Source organism: Clupea harengus, chromosome 24 (assembly GCF_900700415.2).
Source record: "Clupea harengus chromosome 24, Ch_v2.0.2, whole genome shotgun sequence".
Lineage (NCBI taxonomy): Eukaryota > Metazoa > Chordata > Actinopteri > Clupeiformes > Clupeidae > Clupea > Clupea harengus.
Window position 1 is genome coordinate 6,548,688 of NC_045175.1, and position 26,566 is coordinate 6,575,253.

General features: G+C 42.4%; 1 protein-coding gene and 2 long non-coding RNA genes across 10 annotated transcripts; 2 read left to right on the plus strand and 1 right to left on the minus strand.

The window, feature by feature from the left end:
• The first annotated feature begins 1,669 nt into the window (after window positions 1–1,669).
• Window positions 1,670–25,332, plus strand: LOC116219156 (B-cell receptor CD22-like). 7 transcript variants are annotated; one of them, XM_031562173.2, is made up of 10 exons: window positions 1,670–2,515; window positions 3,054–3,136; window positions 3,396–3,714; window positions 4,001–4,340; window positions 13,748–13,999; window positions 14,102–14,371; window positions 14,800–14,884; window positions 15,082–15,136; window positions 15,435–15,727; window positions 25,211–25,329. In XM_031562173.2, exons 5-10 carry the CDS (start codon window positions 13,762–13,764, stop codon window positions 25,272–25,274), a joined length of 1,005 nt encoding a protein of 334 aa, XP_031418033.1. In that variant the 5' UTR covers window positions 1,670–2,515; window positions 3,054–3,136; window positions 3,396–3,714; window positions 4,001–4,340; window positions 13,748–13,761; the 3' UTR covers window positions 25,275–25,329. The 7 variants fall into 7 exon arrangements, 5 of the variants coding, with proteins under 5 accessions (XP_031418033.1, XP_031418034.1, XP_031418032.1 ...); XM_031562174.2 differs by having other exon boundaries at window positions 3,069–3,136; XM_031562172.2 differs by lacking the exons at window positions 1,670–2,515; window positions 3,054–3,136; window positions 3,396–3,714; window positions 4,001–4,340 and adding exons at window positions 11,578–11,699; window positions 12,264–12,331; window positions 12,680–12,988; window positions 13,326–13,667 and having other exon boundaries at window positions 25,211–25,332.
• LOC116219158 lies at window positions 7,211–18,146 on the minus strand. 2 transcript variants are annotated; one of them, XR_004163094.2, is made up of 4 exons: window positions 18,037–18,146; window positions 8,737–8,868; window positions 7,816–8,480; window positions 7,211–7,353 (listed from the first exon to the last, which is right to left on the minus strand). It is a non-coding gene; the product is annotated as an uncharacterized LOC116219158 (long non-coding RNA). The 2 variants fall into 2 exon arrangements; XR_004163095.2 differs by having other exon boundaries at window positions 18,059–18,096.
• Window positions 20,677–22,990, plus strand: LOC116219157. Its single transcript, XR_006151596.1, has 4 exons — window positions 20,677–20,957; window positions 21,505–21,587; window positions 21,935–22,243; window positions 22,582–22,990. It is a non-coding gene; the product is annotated as an uncharacterized LOC116219157 (long non-coding RNA).
• Window positions 25,333–26,566: the final 1,234 nt, after the last annotated feature.

Genomic DNA, 26,566 nt, shown 5'->3' on the forward strand with positions numbered 1-26,566 from the left:
CATAGTGTTATTTTAATTATAATACTGTAATTAACCAGCTAATATACAGTATCTAAGACATGCTTGCAGGCTTAGCCAGTAGGGCACAATGACAATAATTAGCTTGGAGTGCACAGAGTGTACCACTTTTATTTTGTGTGCATGTGTTGTAATTTCATCACATTCACTTTTGTTTTATGGTTAGTGTAGGGTGTATTTTATTTCTGTTTGACATAAAAAGTGACAAATTGTGATTTAATTGATTTTTTTCTCCAGTACAGTACAGATCATCATTGAAATGCAATTAAATAGCTTCTATTTTTGGCTTTAATACATTTTTCTATGAACTCTAGAAAAATACAGTATGTGTCATTCAGATTGACAGAGAGGCAGATGGATGCATGTTGATGTTATGCCATTTTAGTATTAAATCTGTATGCAAGCTTTTTACCATGCAGGTATTGATGCAAGTAATGACAAGTGTGTTTTACAGAGCTATCCATATGGGAGCAACAGGTGTATATAACAGGTGCATAGATACTGTTTGTGTGTGTGTGTGTGTGTGTGTGTGTGTGTGTGTGTGTGTGTGTGTGTGTGTGTGTGTGTGTGTGTGTGTGTGTGTGTGTGTGTGTGTGAGTGTGTGTGTGTGTGTGTGTGTGTGTGTGTGTGTGTGTGTGTGTGTGTGTGTGTGTGTGTGTGTGTGTGTGTGTGTGTGTGTGATTACAATAGTATAGTTTCCATAACGGCTTGTGTATGCATCTCTCGTTTGTGAGGGTCCAAAAAAACAACAAATAACAAAAATAAAAGATCACAATCCGTCGTCATGACGTCTTTACACCTGTACTGTCATGTGTTCTTTACACCTGTACTGTCATGTGGTCTTTACACCTGTACTGTCATGTGGTCTTTATACCTGTACTGTCATGTGGTCTTTACACCTGTACTGCCATGTGGTCTTTATACCTGTACTGTCATGTGGTGTTTACACCTGTACTGTCATGTGGTCTTTATACCTGTACTGTATGTGGTCAAGCACCATTAGATGCAAGGCGATCACCCAAAATGCATTTTAAGGCCAGGTGTAAACAGTCAGTGTTGTTTGGTACACTTTTCTTCTTCTGATCTGCAGATGTTAATGACGCCTGATACAGTCATACAGGGACACAATGTGACACTGACCTGCAACGCCTACTGCAATATGGAAGGCAACACAACCTTCATCTGGTACAAGAACACACAGCCTACAGCCACACACACACACACACACACACAGAGACACACACACACACACAGCCACACACACAGACACACACACACACATGTCCTGAAGTATTCCAGGTTTTGCTGTGGTGCTGTAAGCTTTGTACTGTGCACACACACACTGTCTTGGTTTCGCTGAACCGCCAATCAAAGTGATCTCTCTCACAGACGGGCTCCACCCCCAACTCAACACGCTCAAGCAGCCGAAAGGCCGCCAACAGGCGCTGCAGGCGCTCACCGACGGCCTGTCATTGGCCAACGGCCGACCGTCGGCTTGGTGTGTCAGAGGCGTAAAGTGCTTCAGTGGTAGACACTAAGATTGCCAAACTAGGACTGGCCAGCATTGCAACATAGACCACAGAAAAAAGCTGTTTTTAAAATAGCTGCGACCTTTCTGTGGCTTGTGTAGATGGCCCCGGCTGTCGTCCAGCTTACTTCCTGTTTATGTGGTCTGTGGGCGAGTAGCAGAGCGCTAGCTCGGCCTGAACAGCTAAGAATCCGACACAACGTAAAAAAAGTGTTGCTTTACTCATCCATGAAAGATATACGAATACAGAAATACAAATGTTTTGTGTTACAATCAGTTTAAAAAAGCAATGTGAAAGGGGGACAGAGATGGGGGATGGGCAGAGTCTGGCCTGAAGCTTCCTCCTCCAGCCACATGATGGAGAGATGACGAGAGGAGATCAAAATGAACTCAGCAGAGAGTAGCATGTGCTTAATACTTGATTTAAATTCAGATAGGTAACAAGCACAAGGGATCTTTTTTATAATACTATATAGTGTTACAAAATGTTCCGGGGGTTGATTATAGGTTAGGATAGTAAAACATACCAGTATGTACACAGCATTATTTGTTACCTACATAACTAGCTTAGCACAGTTAGCACACTAAATGCAAAGGGCACAGGGATGACCAGCACACTTAATGCAAAGGGGGCAGGGATGACTAGCACACTTAATGCAGTGATGAGGATGACTCAGCACACTTAATGCAGTGATGAGGATGACTAGCACACTTAATGCAGTGATGAGGATGACTAGCACACTTAATGCAGTGATGAGGATGACCAGCACACTTAATGCAGGGATGAGGATGACTAGCACACTTAATGCAGTGATGAGGACGGCAGGAGTGCATGTAGTTCCCCAATACCTCCTCCTCTAGCCACATGATAGAGAGATGAACTAAGCAGAAACCTCATGAGCCTCCGTTTCCTGTCAGCATTCTCAGTTCCTCAGAAGCTTCACTGTAGCCAGAGATGCCTAGACTGGGGTAAGTATGGCCGATCCGATACAATTATGCTTATTTGAGTGGCAATCTGGACCGATTAGCTCCAAATGAATGTCTTAATTATCTGATGTGACGTTAACTTTGGTGTTGTAATTCTCATTCATCAGCTTTACGTAAAATATGAGAAATACTTTCTTTGTGGCAGCTGTGGTCTCAGTTCCTCTACGTAGCTCAGTGTTGTCACAAGGATCTTTCTTTTCCTGTTTCTCTCGATTTCTGTAACTTTCAAAAAGAAATAATGAACTCCAAAAATATATATCAAACCTCTGATGTGACACAAAAGTGACTTTAATTGATGTGGCTGTATAATATTCGATCAGTTTAATAACAGGACTATACAGAACACACTTCATAGTTGTTGTTGGTAAAGTCAATGTACCCAGTGCATAGTTCATTTGATTACTAATCCATCCTGAATTAATGCTTGTTTCACCAAGATTTGAACAAAGTGGCCCCTTCTTATTTAATGGAAGTAAAAGAGCTGTGAGTTGTGTGTGATGAATATCATCTAACCCATCAGGGCCTGTTTCTGCAGGGTGTGGTGCCCATACTGAACCACCATGACAGGAATCCCTCTTACCCTTCTGCTCTTATGCACTGCTGGTAAGGATGCTGTGTTGAGGTGTAGATCATTATGGATAGATCATTGATTATTGATTCATTATTGAGGGATAATTGTGCACCGTGTGATTATTTTCTATTTGACTGATTGTGTTGTTGCTGAGACTAACTTCTGTTCCCCACTTTCACACATGTTTGCACACGTTTCTTAAAACTTTAAACACACGCATGTCTATGATAACAATGGCCCCTTGGCATGTGTGTGATGTGATGGGATGTGGTGTGTGTGAATATGTTTCAGGTCTTCAGGCTCTAAGTATAACCTACACTCCTAAGGAGATCTGTGTGCTCAAAGGGTCCAAAGTGCGCCTTCAGTGCACTTACACTCTTCCAGCAGGAGACAGTTTCCAATCAGGTCATTGGTATAAAAATGATTCCTGGGTACAACCACAAACCAGAGTTTCTGATGGAAATCATTTTCAGTACAATTATCTCTCCACAATGTTTACTATGGATACACAACCTGACACCTCGTGACTCAGGATCTTATGAATACAGAGTCACAACACAACGCAACACAGTCCTAACAGGGCCAGGTAGAGCTGCTGTCCGTGTCGTAGGTAATTGCTGCTTTTGTATACGTCACTGCTGTATAACATATTTGTTTAACTTCCTGTTAAATGTTTTACTGTAGAAAAAGTAAAATCACTTAAAAATGTGCAGGTAAAACTTGTGAGCTTATTATACACATTCTATTTCTGTACTGTATATTTCTATTTCCTGACAATGATAATGAACGGGAGGAATAAGCTAAGTGTTTACATCTGAATGCTTGTATGAAATGCGATTATGAATCTGAAATTTGTGATATGAAAATGTAATGCATAGAGAAATCTTCCACTCCAGCTACTGCACAGAAGGACTGTTGGGGAGTGTCCTACTCGTCTACCAGCTTCTGTGCCTTGAGGGGCTCAACACTGGACATTCCCTGCACGTACGGACACCCCACAGATCATACAGTCATCAAAACATTCTGGCACAAAGAAGTGAGAAGGGTAAGGATCCTATTGACCTGCGTCTGGACGAGCAGTATCGGGCAGAGTGGAGCATCTCGGTACTGAGAATAACTGCACTCTGAGAATCAGAGACGTGAGACAGACTGACTCAGGACGATATACATTCAGATACACCACCGACAAACCAGGAGGGGCTTTCTCAGGTGACCCGGTGACAATCGCCGTCACAGGTAACTATGTCAATGAATTAATAAAATACAATGGAGAGTTTTAAAACTCCTGCGTTTTAATTGCACTTTTACTTGCCAGGTCTGCATGTGTCAATGACTGCTGGTACAGTTACTGAGGGAGGCAGTGTGACACTGTCCTGCAATACCAACTGCAACCTTAGGGGCAACACCACCTTCATCTGGTACAAGAACACACAGCCTACCAGACCACAGCCATTCCAACACACCCTAATCACCCCTAAACCCCAGTCAGCAGTGTAGAGATACGGGCAACTACTCCTGTGCTCTTAAACGCGAAAAAAAAACCACAAAAAGAACCTCCTTCACCTGGGCTACTCTTGATGTTGAGCAAGTATGTAAAAGCAGACCTACCAGATGTGGCAGTGACTTATTCATTGAATTTACTTGACAAACAAAATGGGTCTCAATATATTTGTGGCGGCTTTTGTGGTTCAGGCAGACGCAAACCGCTGGAAAACCAACTGCGCTTGTTGCTCCCCATGCCTGAAATTAGTGGGGGATAATTCGATCCGACTCTGACCTGTACAGTGAAGCCAACCCACCAGTTCACAACCTACACTGGTACATGAAAGAGGGGAACTCAAATCTCACCACTAGGAGACAGGATCAAATACGCTTCCTATCCGCCGCTGAACATCAACATGACACCAGTGGACCCTGTCTCACTACTGTGTCGGCACGTAATAGTGTTGGTGTACAGAACTCAACTTTTGTATCAGTGCCAATTGTAGGTAAGATCACCTGTTCAGATTATTGTCTTCACTAACGCACTGTTATTCGCAAACAATGACCCTTGGAGGGAAAACGTGAGCATGTTTCAGATTTTTCAAATTGAGTCATTAATTAGTTGAGTTTTTTTATTCTCACTATAAATGATTTACTCCATGTTTTTACTTTGTACTAAATAGAAATGCCGATGTAAATGGGAACTGCAAACGCTAGTGGGTACAGAACTGTATATCTTTAAGGCACATGCTAGAGACCGATGCTGGCATTCATGCGTATTAGCTTACTCGCTAGGACACAAGCCTCATATCCCAGAGGTAAATGGCCTAAGCCCTGTGCTTGGACTATTACATGTTAAGATGTTAGTCTAATGATTGGACACTTTTGGGAAAAAATTGTGCTTAAATGTTTCTGTATGTGGGCCTAGATCAGAAGCTCTGCTAAGAATGCAGCCATTGGGGTTGCAGCCATTGGGGTTGTTCTTCTCATCCTAGCACTTCTCTGGCTGAGGTGAGAGACATATCACTTTCCTTCTAAGGACTTTAGATGTAACAGTGCAGCAGGCATTATGGTAATGATATAATATGGTAGAAATATGGTGACAAATAATGATAATGTGGCAATATTATCTTCTCCAGTGTACTCCACAGCAGAAAGAGAAAATCTGGTACACCCTCCAAAAAGGGAAGTACATCGACTCCGCAGCAGGTGAGTGTGCTGATCGTGCTGAAAAGAGACGGTCCATTTCAAACAAACTAGTAGCCAGCCAGTGATGGACCAGATGACATTGAAAACCATGATAAACTTCACTAACTGATAAACGTCGTGTCAGATTCACTCCGGTGAGAGCAGGGGTTCTCAGTCCCAACATCCCCACCCCAGGGCTCTGTGTGCTCTCTGTCTTTCTTTGCTCTACACACACCTGTTTTTCTCCTGTAATGACGTGGCATGACCACTGTTGTGCTCCATCTAAAATCCCCCCCCCCCCCAAAAAACAAATAGGCCTAGCGATGCCAATGTGCCATGCACACTAAAATAGGTCACTAGGTCACTAAAAGAGGTCACTAGGTCACGCATTATAAAAGTCACTATTTTAGTGTGGTGAACAGCTGTGGGTTCAAAACTTAAAGTTGTCTGCGCGACTTTACCTAATAAAACACCTAATAAAATCACAACAAATACAGTTTAATGTGAATAAACTAATTTCCTGCAAATTTTATGCAAATTTCTAGCGTTTCTACTCAGGATTTCCTATGCGAATGATAAAAATGTGCATTATAAAGGTGGATGGAAACCGAGCTACTGCCTGATGCAGCTAATCAAAGCATTTTAGTTACACTGATTTCAACTGGGGCAGAAATACATTTTCACTGCACAGGCGTCTCCAGGAGCCTGTTTTTTAGGACCGACAGACAGACAGCTTACACAACTTCCTCTTCTTCTTCCACAGGCTGACTCAGATCAGGTGCATGATGACGTTGCTGCAGTAGCAGCGACCTCTGACCCTGCACGGAGACGGAACACAGAAGCAGACGATGACGTCCAGTATTCCATTATTCAGTTCAAGAGCTCAAAGGAAGCAGAGTTGGCTCCCTACGCCAGCGTTCAGTCTCCCTGCGCCCAAACAGCGCAGGAGGATGTTCAGTCTCCCTACGCCAGCGTTCAGTCTCCCCGCGCCCAGACAGCACAGGAGGATGTTCAGTACGCTGCAGTGAATTTCTCAAGACCAAAGGACACGTCCCAGTGAGTGTTTTTGCTTTCACCATACAGAATGAATCCACCGATATGACGTGTATTTTTCTTTGACTTGAGGGTGACATCGCATGATGTGACATGTGTTTTGTTTCCTTGTGGGTGGGGTGATGTGAATATCGATACTTTGTGGGTGACGTGTGTATTTTGTTGCTTTGTGACATGACGCGATGAGATGTATGATCTGATTGTCCACAGAGTTGAAGCAGACCATGTGATCTACAGCACCGTCAACAAACCCCCCAAGACACGAATGCGATGAGCATCACTTCACCCTGCGTACCAATGCATCCCATGAAGTACAGAAAAAGAGTATTACTTTAAGGGATATTTACTTGTAAAATATCTTAAATCATATCAAGATTATGTCCATAACAATATTTTCATTGACATTTTCTTAATTTATACCTGGTAAAGTGAAAACTGAATTGGTCATATACAATAAATGTGAGTTCCAAATTGATATGGGTGCACTGAATGTAAACACACATTTTGATTCATGGGGTTTGGGCACCTGTGAAAGAAATGTTTCTTTTTAATTATTATCATGATGTGTGTTAGTTTGATATTAGTTAGTTAAATAGAAGTCTCAGCTGTTTCCATTGTTCTGTGAGAGGAAGTGTGAAACAGATGGGGAATTCAGAGGTGTCGTGGGATGTTTAGGTTAAGACTGATTTATTGTTGTAAGACCCAGAGTCAGGGTTTTTGGGGGTCTTAGGTAAACATTCTTATCTCTGGGAACCAGGGACGAGAGGATACGATCATGGGAGGGTCATGTCTGTGTTCTGTGATATTTTCTTGAATAAAGGGTCAGGCATTTTACTAGAGAGGCAGTGTATGTGGGAACAGCGGTCTGAAACCAATGCACTCCTCTTTGCCAGAGTAAAAGTTTGTTATTTATTACATTCTTGGTTGTGTGAGTCTTAATTCTGAGGTTAATACAGTCCTGGTAAAGGGAAAAATTCCCTGACAGCACCCCAGGTGTCTCTCGTTAGCTTGGAGTGCACAGATTGTACAGGTTTTTTTTTGCTAAGTATGTATGTGTTTTAATTTCATCACATTCAGTGTTGTTTTAGAGTTAGTGAAGGGTCATTTCTGTTTGACAAATTGTGATTAATAAATGGATATTTCTCCAAAACTAATTTTACAGATCATCATTGAAATGCAATTAAATAGCTTTTATTTTTGGCATTAATACATTTTTCTATGAACTCTATAAAGTACAGTATGTGTCATTCAGATTGACAGAGAGGTGGATTGAAGGTAAGGAGAGAAATAGTAAATGTCTGTGGCCTGGAAAGTTGTTAATATCCATTAATACTCCTGTGCTCTCATAGACATAGACCTGTGCTCTCATAGACATAGACCTGTGTTCTCATAGACCTGTGCTCTCATAGACATAGACCTGTGTTCTCATACACATAGACCTGTGTTCTCATACACATAGACCTGTGTTCTCATAGACCTGTGCTCTCATACACATAGACCTGTGCTCTCATACACATAGACCTGTGCTCTCATAGACATAGACCTGTGCTCTCATAGACATAGACCTGTGCTTTTATAGACATAGACCTGTGCTCTCATACACATAGACCTGTGCTCTCATACACATAGACCTGTGCTCTCATAGACATAGACCTGTGCTCTCATAAACCTGTGCTCTCATACACATAGACCTGTGCTCTCATAGACATAGACCTGTGCTCTCATACACATAGACCTGTGCTCTCATAGACATAGACCTGTGCTCTCATAGACATAGACCTGTGCTTTTATAGACATAGACCTGTGCTCTCATAGACATAGACCTGTGCTCTCATACACATAGACCTGTGCCCTCATAGACAGACCTGTGCTCTCATAGACATATACCTGTGCTCTCATACACATAGACCTGTGCTCTCATAGACATAGACCTGTGCTTTTATAGACATAGACCTGTGCTCTCATACACATAGACCTGTGCTCTCATAGACATAGACCTGTGCTCTCATACACATAGACCTGTGCTCTCATAGACATAGACCTGTGCTCCCCACATCAGTGTAGGAACAATGGGAATGCATAATGCCTATTTCGGCAGATGAGACAAAAGGCTTTTTTTTCTTTCTCTTCAGCAGAAGAACAGGTGTATTGACACACTCCGGAACCCATGCACTGGTACTGTAACTCACGCTCTGTCATCACTCACACCCTGACCTCCACACACACACACACACACGCACACACACACACATCCTGAAGTATTCCAGGTTTTGCTGTGGTGCTGTAAGTCAGGCTTTGTACTGAGCACACTGTGACGGACCAAGCCTTGGTTGCCGTCAAAAATGTGGGTTTGGCCCAAAAAGCTCAGAGAGTGAGGGTTCAAATATAAGTTTTAATATCTTTTAAATATCCTTGAGAACTGTTAAGCATCTCAATTATGAGAGGACAAAAAGCAACAGTCTCCAGGCATATCACCTGCTAAGTCTCTATCTGCAGAGGACAACATTCAGCAGTCAAATCAATAAACAGTGCCTGCTAAGCCTCTATAAGAGCAGAGGACAACAATCAGCAGTAAAACAGTATACAGCGAAACACATACCTGACAAGACTAGACTAACTGAACTAGATAGAACAATGAACATATATACCTGGCGGCCAGCACCATTTCCACAAACCGGGGTAGACACAAAAAACAAACAATACAACAATGACAAAACAGACCCTGAGACACAAACATAGTATTTCGTCACGATCATCAATCAAAGAAAAAACTATGACATAAATAAATGATGTCTCAAAGGTTTGTTAAAAAACACCTTATCCCAGTGGTCTGGCCCAGACCATTTTCGGTTCTGGTGTTTTGATGTGTAGGTGCATACAGTGAACATACAAACATACAAACACAATAAGTACTACACATAACATAAAAACATAAAAACACAATAAGTACTACACATGAGAGAAGTACTTCAGATGAAACACAGTATATAGGATAATATATATAAAAACATTTAAATAAAAAAGTATATTAGAGTTAAAATGCAAAGAGCACAGCAGGAGTGCAAAAGTGAATGTGCAATGTGCAGTGTGCAATGTAGTGTGTGTTAACATAACACAGACTTGAGGTGTGGGGGCGCGATAGGAGTCCACGTCAGGTGGGGGTCCCGGGCCTTGTTAATAAGGCCAACGGCAGCCGGGAAGAAGCTGGTTTTGTGGCGTGAGGTTTTGTTCATGATGGACCGCAGCCTCCTGCCGGAGGGAAGGGCCTCAAAGAGTTTGTTACCCGGGTGGGAGGGATCGGCCACAATCTTACCTGCCCGCCTCAGGGTCCTAGAGGCGAACAGGTCCTGTAGAGATGGCAGATTGCAGCCAATCACCTTCTCGGCAGAACGGATGATACGCTGCAGTCTGCCTTTGTCATTGGCAGTGGCAGCAGCATACCAGATGGTGATGCAGAAGGTGAGGATGGACTCGATGATGCAGGTGTAGAATTGCACCATCATTGTCTTTGGCAGGTTGAACTTCTTCAGCTGCCGCAGAAAGTACATCCTCTGTTGAGCTCTTTTGGTGAGGGAGCTGATGTTCAGCTCCCACTTGAGGTAGGATCCAATTGTAATCAGTGGTATGAGTGTTTGTGTGCGTGTGTGGTCAAACCATGTCTGTTGGGTGCGCTAGTGGTCGCAAACATGGGGCAGAAGTGTGCAGTTCATGTGCGGTCGCACCACGACCGTCACACACACACTGTCTTGGTTTCGCTGAACCGCCAATCAAAGTGATCTCTCTCACAGACGAGTTTCACTGCCAATTCAACATGCTCAATCGGCCAATCAACTGGAGATGATCACCGACAGCCTGACATTGGCCAATGGCCGACCGTCGGCTTGGTGTGTCAGAGGCTTTAAATGCTTCAGCGGTAGACACTAAGATTGCCAAACTAGGACTGGCCAGCATTGCAACATAGACCACAGAAAAAAAGATGTTTCTTTAAAATAGCTGCGACCTTTCTGTGGCTTGTGTAGATGGCCCCGGCTGTCATCCAGCTTACTTCCTGTTTATGTGGTCTGTGGGCGAGTAGCAGAGCGCTAGCTCGGCCTGAACAGCTAAGAATCCGACACAACGTAAAAAAGTGTTGCTTTACTCATCCATGAAAGATATACGAATACAGAAATACAAATGTTTTGTGTTACAATCAGTTTAAAAAAGCAATGTGAAAGGGGGACAGAGATGGGGGATGGGCAGAGTCTGGCCTGAAGCTTCCTCCTCCAGCCACATGATGGAGAGATGACGAGAGGAGATACAAATGAACTCAGCAGAGAGTAGCATGTGCTTAATACTTGATTTAAATTCAGATAGTTAACAAGCACAAGGGATAATGTAGTAGTAGTAGTAGTATTGTTGTAGTAGTAGTACTATATAGTGTTAGAAAATGTACTGGGGGTTGAGTATAGGTAAGGATAGTAAAATATACTAGGTTGGGGTTAGTAAACTATACTAGTATGTACACAGCATTATTTGTTACCTACATAACTAGCCTAGCACAGTGAGCACACTTAATGCAAAGGGTGCAGGGATGACTAGCACACTTAATGCAAAGGGTGCAGGGATGATTAGCACACTTAATGCAGTGATGAGGATGACTAGCACACTTAATGCAAAGGTGCAGGGATGATTAGCACACTTAATGCAGTGATGAGGATGACTAGTACAAATAATGCAGTGATGAGGATGGCAGGAGTGCATGTAGCTCCCCAACACCTCCTCTTGCCACATGATAGAGAGATGAACTAAGCAGAAACTTCATGAGCCTCCGTTTCCTGTCAGCATTCTCAGTTCCTCAGAAGCTTCACTGTAGCCACAGATGCCTAGACTGGGGTAAGTATGGCCGATCCGATACAAATATACTTATTTGAGTGGCAATCTGGACCGATTAGCTCCAAATGAATGTCTTAATTATCTGATGTGGCGTTTAACTTTGGTGGTGTAATTCTCATTCATCAGCTTTACGTAAAATATGAGAAATACTTTCTTTGTGGCAGCTGTGGTCTCAGTTCCTCTGTACGTAGCTTTGTGTGTCACAAGGATCTTTCTTTTCCTGTTTCTCTCGATTTTATGTAACTTTCAAAAAGAAATGATGAACTCCAAAAATATACATCAAACCTCTGATGTGACACAAAAGTGACTTTAATTGATGTGGCTGTATAATATTCAATCAGTTTAATAACAGGACTATAAAGAACACACTTCATAGTTGTTGTTGGTAAAGTCAATGTACCCAGTGTATAGTTCATTAGTTTGTTTGATTACTTTTCCGTCCTGAATTAATGCTTGTTTCACCAAGATTTGAACAAAGTGGCCCCTTCTTATTTAATGGAAGTAAAAGAGCTGTGAGTTGTGTGTGATGAATATCATCTAACCCATCAGGGCCTGTTTCTGCAGGGTGTGGTGCCCATACTGAACCACCATGACAGGAATCCCTCTTACCCTTCTGCTCTTATGCACTGCTGGTAAGGATGCTGTGTTGAGGTGTAGATCATTATGGATAGATCATTGATAGTTAATTATTGATGGATAATTGTGCACCGTGTGATTATTTTCTATTTGGCTGATGTCTGATTGTGAGTTGTTGCTGAGACTAATTCCTGTTCCCCACTTTTACACACATTTGCACAAGTTCCTTAAATCTTTAAACACATGCATGTGCAGAAAAGCACTCTATGATAACATTGGCCCCTTGGCATGAGATGTAATGTGGTGTGTGTGTGTGTGTGTTTGTGTGTGTGTGTGTGTGTGTGTGTGTGTGTGTGTGTGTGTGTGTGTGTGTGTGTGTGTGTGTGTGTGTGAATATGTTTCAGGTCTTCAGGCTCTAAGTATAACCTACACTCCTAAGGAGATCTGTGTGCTCAAAGGGTCCAAAGTGCGCCTTCAGTGCACTTACACTCTTCCAGCAGGATACCGTTTCAAAGCAGGTCATTGGTATAAAAGTGATTCCTTGATACCAAGCAGGGATTCCAATGGAAATATTCAGCACAATACGGCCTCTCCACAATGTTTACTGTGGATACACAACCTGACACCTAGTGACTCAGGATCTTATGAATACAAAGTCAAAATTCAACACACAACCATAACAGGGCCAGGTAGAGCCGCTGTCCGTGTCGTAGGTAATTGCTGCTTTTGTATATGTCACTGCTGTATATATATTTGTTCAACTTCCTGTTAAATGTTTTACTGTAGAAGAAGTTAAAACACTTAAAAATGTGCAGGTAAAATTTGTGAGCTTATTATACATATTTTTGTAGTTTATATTTCTATTTCTGTACTGAATATTTCTATTTCTGTACTGTATATTTCTATTTCTGTACTGAATATTTCTATTTCCTGACAATGATAATGATCGCGGAGGAATATAAGCTAAGTGTTTACATCTCAATGCTTGTATGAAATTTGTTATATGAAAATGTAATGGATAGACAAATGTTCTATTTTGTCACACTCCAGCTACTGCACAAAAGGGCTGTTGGGGAGTGTCCTACTCGTCGACCAGCTTCTGTGCCTTGAGGGGCTCAACACTGGACATTCCCTGCACGTACGGATACCCCAGAGATCATACAGTCATCAAAACATTCTGGCACAAAGAAGGTGAGAAGGGAAAGGATCGTATTGACCTGCGTCTGGACGCGCGGTATCGGGGCAGAGTGGAGCATCTCGGTACTGAGAATAACTGCACTCTGAGAATCAGAGACGTGAGACAGACTGACTCAGGACAATATACATTCAGATACGCCACCGACAAACCAGGAGGGGCTTTCTCAGGAGTCCCGGTGACAATCGCCGTCACAGGTAACTATGTCAATTAATTAATAAAATACAATGGAGAATTTTAAAACTCGTGCGTTTTTAATTGCACTTTTACTTGCCAGGTCTGCAGGTGTCAATGACTGCTGATACAGTTACTGAGGGAGGCAGTGTGACACTGTCCTGCAATACCAACTGCAACCTTAGGGGCAACACCACCTTCATCTGGTTCAAGAACACACAGCCTACCAGACACACAGCCATCAACAACACCCTACACCTAAACCCAGTCAGCAGTGAGGATACGGGCAACTACTCCTGTGCTCTTAACAGACACAAAGAACATCCTTCACCTGGGGCAACTCTTGATGTGAGATGTATGTAAAAGCAGACCTACTAGATATGGCAGTGACTTATTAATTGAATTTAATTGACAAAAAAATGGGTCTAAATATATTTGTGGGTCTTTGTGTTGGCAGACGCACCGCGGAAAACCACTGCGCTTGTTGCTCCCCCTGGTGAAATAGTGGGGAATAATTCGATGACTCTGATCTGTAGCAGTGATGCCAACCCACCAGTTCACAACTACACCTGGTACATGAAGAGGGGAACTCAAATCTCACCACTAGGAGCAGGTCAAAGCTTCATCGCCGCTAACATCAACAATGACACCAGTGGACTCTACTACTGTGTTGCACGTAATAGTGTTGGTGAACAGAACTCAACTGGTGTATCAGTACTAATTGTAGGTAAGATCACCTGTTCAGATTGTTTTCTTCACTAACGCACTGTTATTCGCAAACTCAATACCAATGACTCTTCGAGGGGAATCCGTAAGCATGTTTCATATTTTTCAAACAGAGTCATGAATTAGTTGAGTTTTTCTGTATTATCGCTATAAATCATTTGTTCCATGTTTGTACTTAATGTACTTTGTAATAAATAGAAATGCCGATGTAAATGGGAACTGCAAACGCTAGGGGGTACATAACTGTATCTTTAAGGCACATGCTAGCATTCATGCCTAGTAGCTTACTCGCTAGCACACTCGCCTCATATCCCAGAGGTAAATGGTCCGAGCCCAGTGTTTGTTAAGATGTAAGTCTAATGAATGGTCACTATTGTGAAAAGAAAACTGTGGTTAAGTGTGCTTAAATGTTTCTGTATGTGGGCCTAGGGCAAAGCTCTGCTAAGAATGCAGCCATTGGGGTCCTTGTTGTTGTTGTAGCTGTTCTTCTTATTCTGGTCCTTCTCTGGCTGAGGTGAGAGACATATCACTTTACTGCTAATGACTTTAGATGTGCCAGTACATCAGGCAGTATGGTAATGATATAATATGGTAGAAATATGGTGACAAATAATGATGATGTGGTAATATTACGGTAAAAGTAATGTTTTCATTTTGTTGAGTTCTCATGAGAACTGGCCCTAAAACCTTCTCCTGTGTGCTCCACAACAGAAAGAGAAAATCTCGCCCACCCTCCAAAAAGGGAAGTACATCGACTCCGCAGCAGGTGAGTGTGCTGATTGTGCTAAAAAGAGACAGTCCATTTCAGACAAACTAGTAGCCAGCCAGTGGTAGACCAGATGACATTAAAAACCCTGATAAACTTCACTAACTGATAAGGTGAGATTTTCTGTTAAGCAGGGGTTCTCAACCCAAACATTCCCGACCCCAGCGCTCTGCCTGCTTTCCGTTTTTCCTTGCTCTGCACACACCTGTTTTTGTCCTGTAATTATGTGGGATGACCATTGTTATGCTCCCTCTAAAATCACGCACAGCTTGCACAACTTCCTCTTCTTCTTCCACAGGCTGACTCAGATCTGGTGTATGATGACGTGTCTGCAGTAGCAGTGACCTCTGACCCTGCATGGAGACGGAACACAGAAGCAGACGATGACGTCCAGTATTCCATCATTCAGTTCAAGGGCTCAAAGGAAGCAGAGGTGGCTCCCTACGCCAGCATTCAGTCTCCCCGCGCCCAAACAGCACAGGAGGATGTTCAGTCTCCCTACGCCAGCGTTCAGTCTCCCCGCGCCCAAACAGCGCAGGAGGATGTTCAGTATGCTGCAGTGAATTTCTCAAGACCAAAGGACACGTCCCAGTGAGTGTTTTTGCTTTCGCCATACAGATTGAATCCACCGATATGACGTGTATTTTGCAGACTGGTGGGTGACATTGCATGATGTGACATGAGTTTTGTTAGCCTGTGGGTGGGGTGATGTGATGTTAATGTTGATACTTTATGGGTGACGTGTATTTTGTTGAATTGTGGAGGATGTGGCATGATGTACTGTGTCACTTTGTGGGTGACGTGTGTATTTTGTCGCTGTGTGGATTGAATTGAGTTGAATCGAAAGCCTTTATTGTCATTGTATTTGCATACAATGAAATTTGAAGCGCTGCTCCTGCTCCTGCCACAAGGGACAACATATAACAACACAATACAATAAGCTAAAAAAGATTAAGAGCACAACAAAGTGCAGTGGTATAGAGTACAAGTACTCACCATGAGTACATCCCCATGATGTGACATGACGTACTGTGTCACTTTGTGGGTGACGTGGGTATTTTGTCGTTGTGTGGATGATGTGGCATGACGTACTGTGTCACTTTGTGGGTGACGTGTGTATTTTGTTGCTTCGTGACTGACGCTATGAGATGTATGATCTGATTGTCCACAGAGTTGAAGCAGACCAAGTGATCTACAGTATCGTCAACAAACCCCCCAAGACACGAATGCGATGAGCATCACTTCACCCTGCGTACCAATGCTTCCCATGAAGTACAGAACATTTTTAATACTTTAAGGGATATTTACTCGTGAAATTTCTTAAATCATATAAAGATTTTGTCCATAACAATTATGTAATGTTTTGTCCTGTATTTTCATTGATATTTTCTTAATTTATAACTGGTAAAGTGAAAACTGAATTTGTGATATACAATAAATGTGAGTTCCAAATTGATATGGGTGCACTGAATGTAAACACACATTTTGATTCATGGGGTTTGGGCACCCCAGGTGTCTCTCGTTAGTTTGGAGTGCACAGATTGTACAGTTTTTTTTTTGCTAAGTATGTATGTGTTTTAATTTCATCACATTCAGTGTTGTTTTACGGTGGGTGTCCACGGCACAAATTACATGCGTTAAATCGCATGCGTAAAGTCGCCTGGGGGGCGTGGACAGAAAAATCACTGGCTGTAGCAAAGTTCAAGAAGCAAGTTCAGGTGCAGTGCTGCGCTAATGTAGCACATTAGCTTGTGCACTCACCAAAAAATAATGATAGATGTTGCGGCAGTCAGTCATGGGCTGATTCATTTGATTCATAATTTGTTAATTTATTCTATCTAATTCATATATAGCAGCCAGTTAAATCACGAAAACGGTAGGGTGACCAGATTTGAGTTTGTGAAAAAGAGGACACTTCGTCGCGGGGGGGAGGGTGCGGGGTCCAGCATGCTATACACTAGCCTACCCTGCCTCCTCCCCTGCGACAAAGTGTCCTCTTTTTCACAAACTCAAATATGGTCACCCTATATAACACGCTTGGACATTGATGCTAGGTTTACGTCCTCTTTTTTGTCCGGGTAAAAGAGGAGCTGTCCGCAGTGTCCGGGTAAAAGAGGACGTCTGGTCACCCTACTAACTAGCTAGCGACTATGTGTTTCCAATGGGTTTTCGGTTAAAGTGTTAGCGGCAAGCTAACAGTAATAGTCCAGAGCTTCAGTTCAAGACCTACAATATTCTGTTTGACCTCACAGCATTCGTGTAGCATATAAACAACAAACCGAGTCGATTAGACATATAAAAAGTCGTGTAGATAACCTTTATTCACATAAAATATTTCCCAGTAACAGAGTCCCGAGACTCCGCAATCTTGTTTCGATATTTTTGATTACTCCCGCCCCTATGAGCTACGTTGGCCTCCAAATCACACACACGCCGAACTGATTGGCTCTCAGCATGCAGCAGATCGCTCTCATTTGCATAAAGTTAAAGAATGCCCAACTTTCTGCAGGCAGCAAACACGATTTTTTCCTCAGTATGCAGCAAATCACATCCATTCTATCCCAATGAGAGCAGCACGATAACGCGTGCCGTGGACACCCACCGTTAGAGTTAGTGTAGGGTGTATGTCATTTCTGTTTGACATAAAAAGTGACAAATTGTGATTAATAAATGGATATTTCTCCAAAACTAATTTTACAGATCATCATTGAAATGCAATTAAATAGCTTTTATTTTTGGCATTAATACATTTTTCTATGAACTCTATAAAGTACAGTATGTGTCATTCAGATTGACAGAGAGGTGGATGGATGGCAAGGTAAGGAGAGAAATAGTAAATGTCTGTGGCCTGGAAAGTTGTTAATATCCATTAATACTCCTGTGCTCTCATAGACATAGACCTGTGCTCTCATAGACATAGACCTGTGCTCTCATACACATAGACCTGTGCTCTCATAGACCTGTGCTCTCATAGACATAGACCTGTGCTCTCATACACATAGACCTGTGCTCTCATAGACATAGACCTGTGCTTTTATAGACATAGACCTGTGCTCTCATAGACATAGACCTGTGCTCTCATACACATATACCTGTGCTCTGATAGCCATAGACTTGTGCTCTCATAGACCTGTGCTCTCATACACATAGACCTGTGCTTTTATAGACATAGACCTGTGCTCTCATAGCCATAGACTTGTGTTCCCCACATCAGTGTAGGAACAATGGGAATGCATAATGCCTATATCGGCAGATGTAGCAAAAGGCATTTTTTCTTTCTCTTCAGCAGAAGAACAGGTGTATGGACACTCTCCGGAACACATGCACTGGTACTGTAACTCACGCTCTGTCATCACTCACACCCTGACCTCCACACACACACACACACACGCACACACACACACATCCTGAAGTATTCCAGGTTTTGCTGTGGTGCTGTAAGTCAGAATTGTACTGAGCACACTGTGACGGACCGAGCCTTGGTTGCCGTCAAAAATGTGGGTTTGGCCCAAAAAGCTCAGAGAGTGAGGGTTCAAATATAAGTTTTAATATCTTTTAAATATCCTTGAGAACTGTTAAGCATCTCAATTATGAGAGGACAAACAGCAACAGTCTCCAGGCATATCACCTGCTAAGCCTCTATCTGCAGAGGACAACATTCAGCAGTCAAATCAATAAACAGTGCCTGCTAAGCCTCTATAAGAGCAGAGGACAACAATCAGCAGTAAAACAGTATACAGCGAAACACATACCTGACAAGACTAGACTAACTGAACTAGATAGAACAATGAACATATATACCTGGCGGCCAGCACCATTTCCACAAACCGGGGTAGACACAAAAAACAAACAATACAACAATGACAAAACAGACCCTGAGACACAAACATAGTATTTCGTCACGATCATCAATCAAAGAAAAAACTATGACATAAATAAATGATGTCTCAAAGGTTTGTTAAAAAACACCTTATCCCAGTGGTCTGGCCCAGACCATTTTCGGTTCTGGTGTTTTGATGTGTAGGTGCATACAGTGAACATACAAACATACAAACACAATAAGTACTACACATAACATAAAAACATAAAAACACACTAAGTACTACACATGAGAGAAGTACTTCAGATGAAACACAGTATATAGGATACAATATAAAAACATTTATATAAAAAAGTATATTAGAGTTAAAATGCAAAGAGCAGAGCAGGAGTGCAAAAGTGAATGTGCAATGTGCAGTGTGCAATGTAGTGTGTGTTAACATAACACAGACTTGAGGTGTGGGGGCGGGATAGGAGTCCACGTCAGGTGGGGGTCCCGGGCCTTGTTAATAAGGCCAACGGCAGCCGGGAAGAAGCTGGTTTTGTGGCGTGAGGTTTTGGTCATGATGGACCGCAGCCTCCTGCCGGAGGGAAGGGCCTCAAAGAGTTTGTGACCCGGGTGGGAGGGATCGGCCACAATCTTACCTGCCCGCCTCAGGGTCCTAGAGGCGAACAGGTCCTGTAGAGATTGCAGCCAATCACCTTCTCGGCAGAACGGATGATACGCTGCAGTCTGCCTTTGTCATTGGCAGTGGCAGCAGCATACCAGATGGTGATGCAGAAGGTGAGGATGGACTCGATGATGCAGGTGTAGAATTGCACCATCATTGTCTTTGGCAGGTTGAACTTCTTCAGCTGCCGCAGAAAGTACATCCTCTGTTGAGCTCTTTTGGTGAGGGAGCTGATGTTCAGCTCCCACTTGAGGTAGGATCCAATTGTAATCAGTGGTATGAGTGTTTGTGTGCGTGTGTGTGCAAACCATGTCTGTTGGGTGCGCTAGTGGTCGCAAACATGGGGCAGAAGTGTGCAGTTCATGTGCGGTCGCACCACGACCGTCACACACACTGTCTTGGTTTCGCTGAACCGCCAATAAAAGTGATCTCTCTCACAGACGGGCTCCACTGCCAATTCAACATGATCAATCAGCCAATCGGCTGGAGATGATCACCGGCAACCTGACATTGGCCAATGGCCGACCGTCGGCTTGGTGTGTCAGAGGCCTTTAAATGCGTCAGTGGTAGACACTAAGATTACCAAACTAGGACTGGCCAGCATTGCAACATAGACCACAGAAAAAAAGATGTTTCTTTAAAATAGCTGTGACCTTTCTGTGGCTTGTGTAGATGGCCCTAGCTGTCATCCAGCTTGCTTCCTCTTTATGTAATCTGTGGGCGAGTAGCAGAGCGCTAGCTCAGCCTGAACAGCTAAGAATCCGATATAACGTAAAAAAAGTGTTGCTTTACTCATCCATGAAAGATATACGAATACAGAAATACAGGTGGTGTTTGTTTTGTGTTACAATCAGTTTAAAAAAGCAATGCGAAAGGGGGACAGAGATGGGGGATGGGCAGAGTCTGGCCTGAAGCTTCCTCCTCCAGCCACATGATGGAGAGATGATGAGAGGAGATACAAATGAACTCAGCAGAGAGTAGCATGTGTTTAGCCTAAAACAGTTAGCACACGTAGTGCAAAGGGTGCAGGGATGACTAGCACACTTAATGCAGTGATGAGAATGACTAGCACACTTAATGCAGTGATGAGGATGACCAGCACACTTAATGCAGTGATGAGGATGACCAGCACACTTAATGCAGGGATGAGGATGACCAGCACACTTAATGCAGTGATGAGGATGGCAGGAGTGCATGTTGCTCCCCAACACCTCCTCCTCTTGCCACATGATAGAGAGATGAACTAAGCAGAAACGTCATCAGCCTCCGTTTCCTGTCAGCATTCTCAGTTCCTCAGAAGCTTCACTGTAGCCACAGATGCCTAGACTGGGGTAAGTATGGCCGATCCGATACAATTATGCTTATTTGAGTGGCAATCTGGACCATTTCGCTCCAAAAGAATATCTTAAATAACTGATGTGACCTCTAACTTTGGTGGTGTAATTCTCATTCATCAGCTTTACGTAAAATATGAGAAATACTTTCTTTGTGGCAGCTGTGGTCTCAGTTCCTCTACGTAGTTCAGTGTTGTAACAAGGATCTTTCTTTTCCTGTTTCTCTTGATTTCTGTAACTTTCAAAAAGAAATAATGAACTTCAAAAATATACATCAAACCTCTGATGTGACACAAAAGTGACTTTAATTGATGTGGCTGTATAATAGTCGATCAGTTTAACAACAGGACTATACAGAACACACTTCATAGTTGTTGTTGGTAAAGTCAATGTACCCAGTGCATAGTTCATTAGTTTGGTTGATTACTTTTCCATCCTGAATGAATGCTTGTTTCACCAAGATTTTAACAAAGTGGCCCCTTCTTATTTAATGGGAGTAAAAGAGCTGTGAGTTGTGTGTGATGAATATCATCTAACCCATCAGGGCCTGTTTCTGCAGGGTGTGGTGCCCATACTGAACCACCATGACAGGAATCCCTCTTACCCTTCTGCTCTTATGCACTGCTGGTAAGGATGCTGTGTTGAGCTGTAGATCATTATGGATAGATCATTGATTATTGATTCATTATTGAGGGATAATTGTGCACCGTGTGATTCTTTTCTATTTGACTGATGTCTGATTGTGAGTTGTTGCTGAGACTAACTTCTGTTCCCCACTTTCACACCTTTAAGTTCCTTAAAACTTTAAACACACGCATGTGCAGAAAAGCACTCTATGATAACAATGGCTCCTTGGCATGAGATGTGATGAGATGTGGTGTGTGTGTGTGTGTGTGTGTGTGTGTGTGTGTGTTTGTGTTTGTGTGTGTGTGTGTGTGTGTGTGTGTGTGTGTGTGTGTGTGAATATGTTTCAGGTCTTCAGGCTCTAAGTATAACCTACACTCCTAAGGAGATCTGTGTGCTCAAAGGGTCCAAAGTGCGCCTTCAGTGCACTTACACTCTTCCAGCAAGAGACCGTTTCAAAGCAGGTTATTGGTATAAAAATGATTCCTTGGTACCAAGCAGGGATTCCAATGGAAATATTCAGCACAATACGGCCTCTCCACAATGTTTACTGTGGATACACAACCTGACACCTCATGACTCAGGATCTTATGAATACAGAGTCAAAATTCAACACACAACCATAACAGGGCCAGGTAGAGCCGCTGTCCGTGTCGTAGGTAATTGCTGCCTTTGCATATGTCACTGCTGTATAACTTATTTGTTTAACTTCCTGTTAAATGTTTTACTGTAGAAAAAGTTAAAACACTTAAAAATGCGCAGGTAAAATTTGTGAGCTTATTATACATATTTTTGTAGTTTATATTTCTATTTCTGTACTGAATATTTATATTTCTGTACTGTATATTTCTATTTCTGTACTGAATATTTCTATTTCCTGACAATGATAATGATCGCGGAGGAATATAAGCTAAGTGTTTACATCTCAATGCTTGTATGAAATTTGTTATATGAAAATGTAATGGATAGACAAATGTTCTATTTTGTCACACTCCAGCTACTGCACAGAAGGGCTGTTGGGGAGTGTCCTACTCGTCGACCAGCTTCTGTGCCTTGAGGGGCTCAACACTGGACATTCCCTGCACGTACGGACACCCCAGAGATCATACAGTCATCAAAACATTGTGGCACAAAGAAGGTGAGAAGGGTAAGGATCATATTGACCTGCGTCTGGAGCAGCAGTATCGGGGCAGAGTGGAGCATCTCGGTACTGAGAATGACTGCACTTTGAGAATCAGAGACGTGAGACAGACTGACTCAGGACAATATACATTCAGATACACCACCGACAAACCAGGAGGGAATTTCTCAGGAGTCCCGGTGACAATCGCTGTCACAGGTAACTATGTCAATGAATTAATAAAATACAATGGAGAATTTTAAAACTCCTGCGTTTTAATTGCACTTTTACTTGCCAGGTCTGCAGGTGTCAATGACCGCTGGTACAGTTACTGAAGGAGGCAGTGTGACACTGTCCTGCAATACCAACTGCAACCTTAGGGGCAACACCACCTTCATCTGGTACAAGAACACACAACCTACCAGACACACGGCCATCAGCAACACCCTACACCTAAACCCAGTCAGCAGTGAGGATACGGGCAACTACTCCTGTGCTTTTAACGGACACAAAGAACATCCTTCACATGAGGCAACTCTTGATGTGAGATGTATGTAAAAGCAGACCTACTAGATATGACAGTGACTTATTAATTGAATTTAACTGACAAAAAAATGGGTCTAAATATATTTGTCTTTGTGTTGGCAGACGCACCACGGAAAACCACTGCGCTTGTTGCTCCCCCTGCTGAAATAGTGGGGGATAATTCGATGACTTTGACCTGTAGCAGTGATGCCAACCCACCAGTTCACCACTACACCTGGTACATGAAGAGGGGAACTCAAATCTCACCACTAGGAGCAGGTCAAAGCTTCATCGCCGCTAACATCAACAATGACACCAGTGGACTCTACTACTGTGTCGCACGTAATAGTGTCGGTGAACAGAACTCAACTGTTGTATCAGTGCCATTTGTAGGTAAGATCACCTGTTGAGATTGTTGTCTTCTCTAACGCACTGTTATTCACAAACTCAATAACAATGTCCCTTGGAGGGAAAACGTTGGCATGTTTCAAACAGAAACTTAGTTGAGTCTTTGTATTATTGCTATAAATTATGTACTCCATATTTGTACTTAATGTACTTTGTACTAAATAGAAATGCCAATGTAATTAACTTGTGTTGTGTATTAACTTACTCGCTAGTACACTTGCCCCATATCCCAGAGGTAAATGGTCTGAGCCCAGTGCTTGCTTACATGTTACAGTAAGATGTAAGTCTAATGATTGGACACTATTGTGAAAATGTGCTTAATTGTGCTTAAATGTTTCTGTATGTGGGCCTAGGGCAAAGCTCTGCTAAGAATGCAGCCATTGGGGTCCTTGTTGTTGTTGTTGTAGCTGTTCTTCTTATCCTGGTCCTTCTGTGGCTGAGGTGAGAGACATATCACTTTACTGCTAATTACTTAAGATGTACCAGTACATCAGGCTGTATGGTAATGATACAATATAGTAGAAATATGGTGAAAAATAATGATAATGTGGTAATATCATGGTAAAAGTAATATGTTCATTTTGTTGAGTTCTCATGAAAACTGGCCCTAAAACCTTCTCCTGTGTGCTCCACAACAGAAAGAGAAAATCTGGCCCACCCTCCAATAAGGGAAGTACATCGACTCCACAGCAGGTGAGTGTGCTGATCGTGCTAAAAAGAGACTGTCCATTTCAAACAAACTAGTAGCGAGCCAGTGATCGACCAGATGACATTGAAAACCATGATAAACTTTACTAACTGATAAACGTCGTGCCAGATTCACTCCGGTGAGAGCAGGGGTTCTCAGTCCCAACATCCTCACCCCAGTGCTCTGTGTGCTCTCCGTCTTTCCTTGCTCTACACAACACCTGTTTTTCTCCTGTAATTACGTGGCATGACCACTGTTGAGCCCTCTCTAAAAAAAAAATAGGCCTAGCGATGTCAATGTGCCATGCAAACTAAAATCGGTCACTAGGTCACTAAAAGAGGTCACTAAAAGAGGTCACTAGGTAACGCATTATAAAGGTCACTATTTTAGTGTTGTGAACAGCTGTGGGTTCAAAACTTAAAGTTAACAGACCTTACCTTATAAAATCACAACAAATACATTTCAACTGGGCCAGAAATACATGGCAACATTTTCACTGCACAGGCGTCTCCAGGAGCCTGTTTTTTAGGACCGACAGACAGACAGCTTGCTCAACTTCCTCTTCTTCTTCCACAGGCTGACTCAGATCTGGTGTATGATGACGTGTCTGCAGTAGCAGCGACCTCTGACCCTTCACGGAGAAGGAACACAGAAGCAGACGATGACCTCCAGTATTCCATCATTCAGTTCAAGGGCTCAAAGGAAGCAGAGGTGGCTCCCTACGCCAGCGTTCAGTACAACAGGTGCAGTGGTATAGAGTAAAAGTACTCCCCCTGAGTACATCTCCATGATGTGGCATGACGTACTGTGGCACTTTGTGGGTGACGTGTGTATTTTGTTGCTTTGTGACTGACGCTATGAGATGTATGATCTGATTGTCCACAGAGTTGAAGCAGACCAAGTGATCTACAGTACCGTCAACAAACCCCCCAAGACACGAATGCGATGAGCATCACTTCACCCTGCGTACCAATGCTTACCATGGAGTACAGAAAAATGTAATACTTTAAGGGATATTTACTTGTAAAATGTCTTATACCATATAAAGGTTTTGTCCATAACAATTATGTAATGTTTTATTCTGTATTTTCATTGATATATTCTTAATTTTAGATAAATACATTTTGTTTCTGGTAAAGTGAAAAATGTATTTGTCATATACAATAAATGTGAGTTCCAAATTGATATGGGTGCACTGCACTGACAATCTACACATTTTGATTGATGGGGTTTGTGCACCCCCAGGTGTCTCGAGACCACGCATTGTCAGAAGTTTACCCCTGAGTATTATAGGTCTAGATATATAACTGGGCCTGTACCACAAGCCTTGTGAAGAAAGATATTGAATTAAATATATTCATATTGAATATATGCCTGTGGTTCGCATAGAGTATTGCTCTGTCAATAAAACTGTATCACCTTACAGTAATTGCACTGCAAGTTGAACAGTAGGGAATTTGCTCTTATGTCAAATATAAAACAGTTTAGATTCACAATATAAAAAATACAGGCCTCACAATACAATTGTCTCAATCTTCTTCAGCGTGGAGGATACCAGTGTTGCTCACATTTTTGGAGAGATGTTCTGTAGCTATCTCTACCAAATGATGGCTCGACGACTGTTGCGTTTATTAAACTGTATAAAACACATTACCTTGAACACCGTAAGAGCTTGTCATCTCTTTTAGTAGAGTAGCAAACCTTGAACTGTTAATAGAGAACCAACTCACAGTGCCTTTTCAGCGGGCAACCTTTTCACCTCTCAACATCCAGGTCACGGGTCACATTAACAAAATAAAAGTCTTTCGTTTTAACAAAATACAATTCTTACAAATGAAAAGGTCCTTTGTAACACATTTAACATACAAAAATATAAAATTTCACACTGGATAAACAGGGTCATCTACATGTTCTGCTATTCTTCAGACAATTCTTTTTAGCTGCTATTTGCAGGTGGGGTTGTGTTACTCCACTTTCCTCTTTAAAATACCCCAAAGGTGTTCTGTTGTTCACGTCAGGCAACATCTTCTTTAGAAACTCTTGCGTGATTTTGGCAGTGTGCTTTGGATCGTTATCATGCTGGAATAGTCAGCTCATGGAGACTGAGCCTCATCTCGTCAGCCATCATTTTGGTATATCCACAAGCATTTATGGTGCCATCTAGAAATCTATAATAATAATTAATATAATATAATAATAATACTTTTTCAGGTGTGAAAAGGATTACATTAGGAAACTAGT

What these genes read in the sequence shown, in the direction of transcription:
- LOC116219156 (XM_031562172.2), top strand. Translation starts at nt 12,289, where the DNA reads ATGACAGGAATCCCTCTTACCCTTCTGCTCTTATGCACTGCTG. An exon ending in GGTGACAATCGCCGTCACAG is followed by an intron (nt 13,668 to 13,747) that starts GTAACTATGTCA and finishes TTTACTTGCCAG; the next exon opens with GTCTGCAGGTGTCAATGACT. An exon ending in AGACCAAAGGACACGTCCCA is followed by an intron (nt 15,728 to 25,210) that starts GTGAGTGTTTTT and finishes GATTGTCCACAG; the next exon opens with AGTTGAAGCAGACCAAGTGA.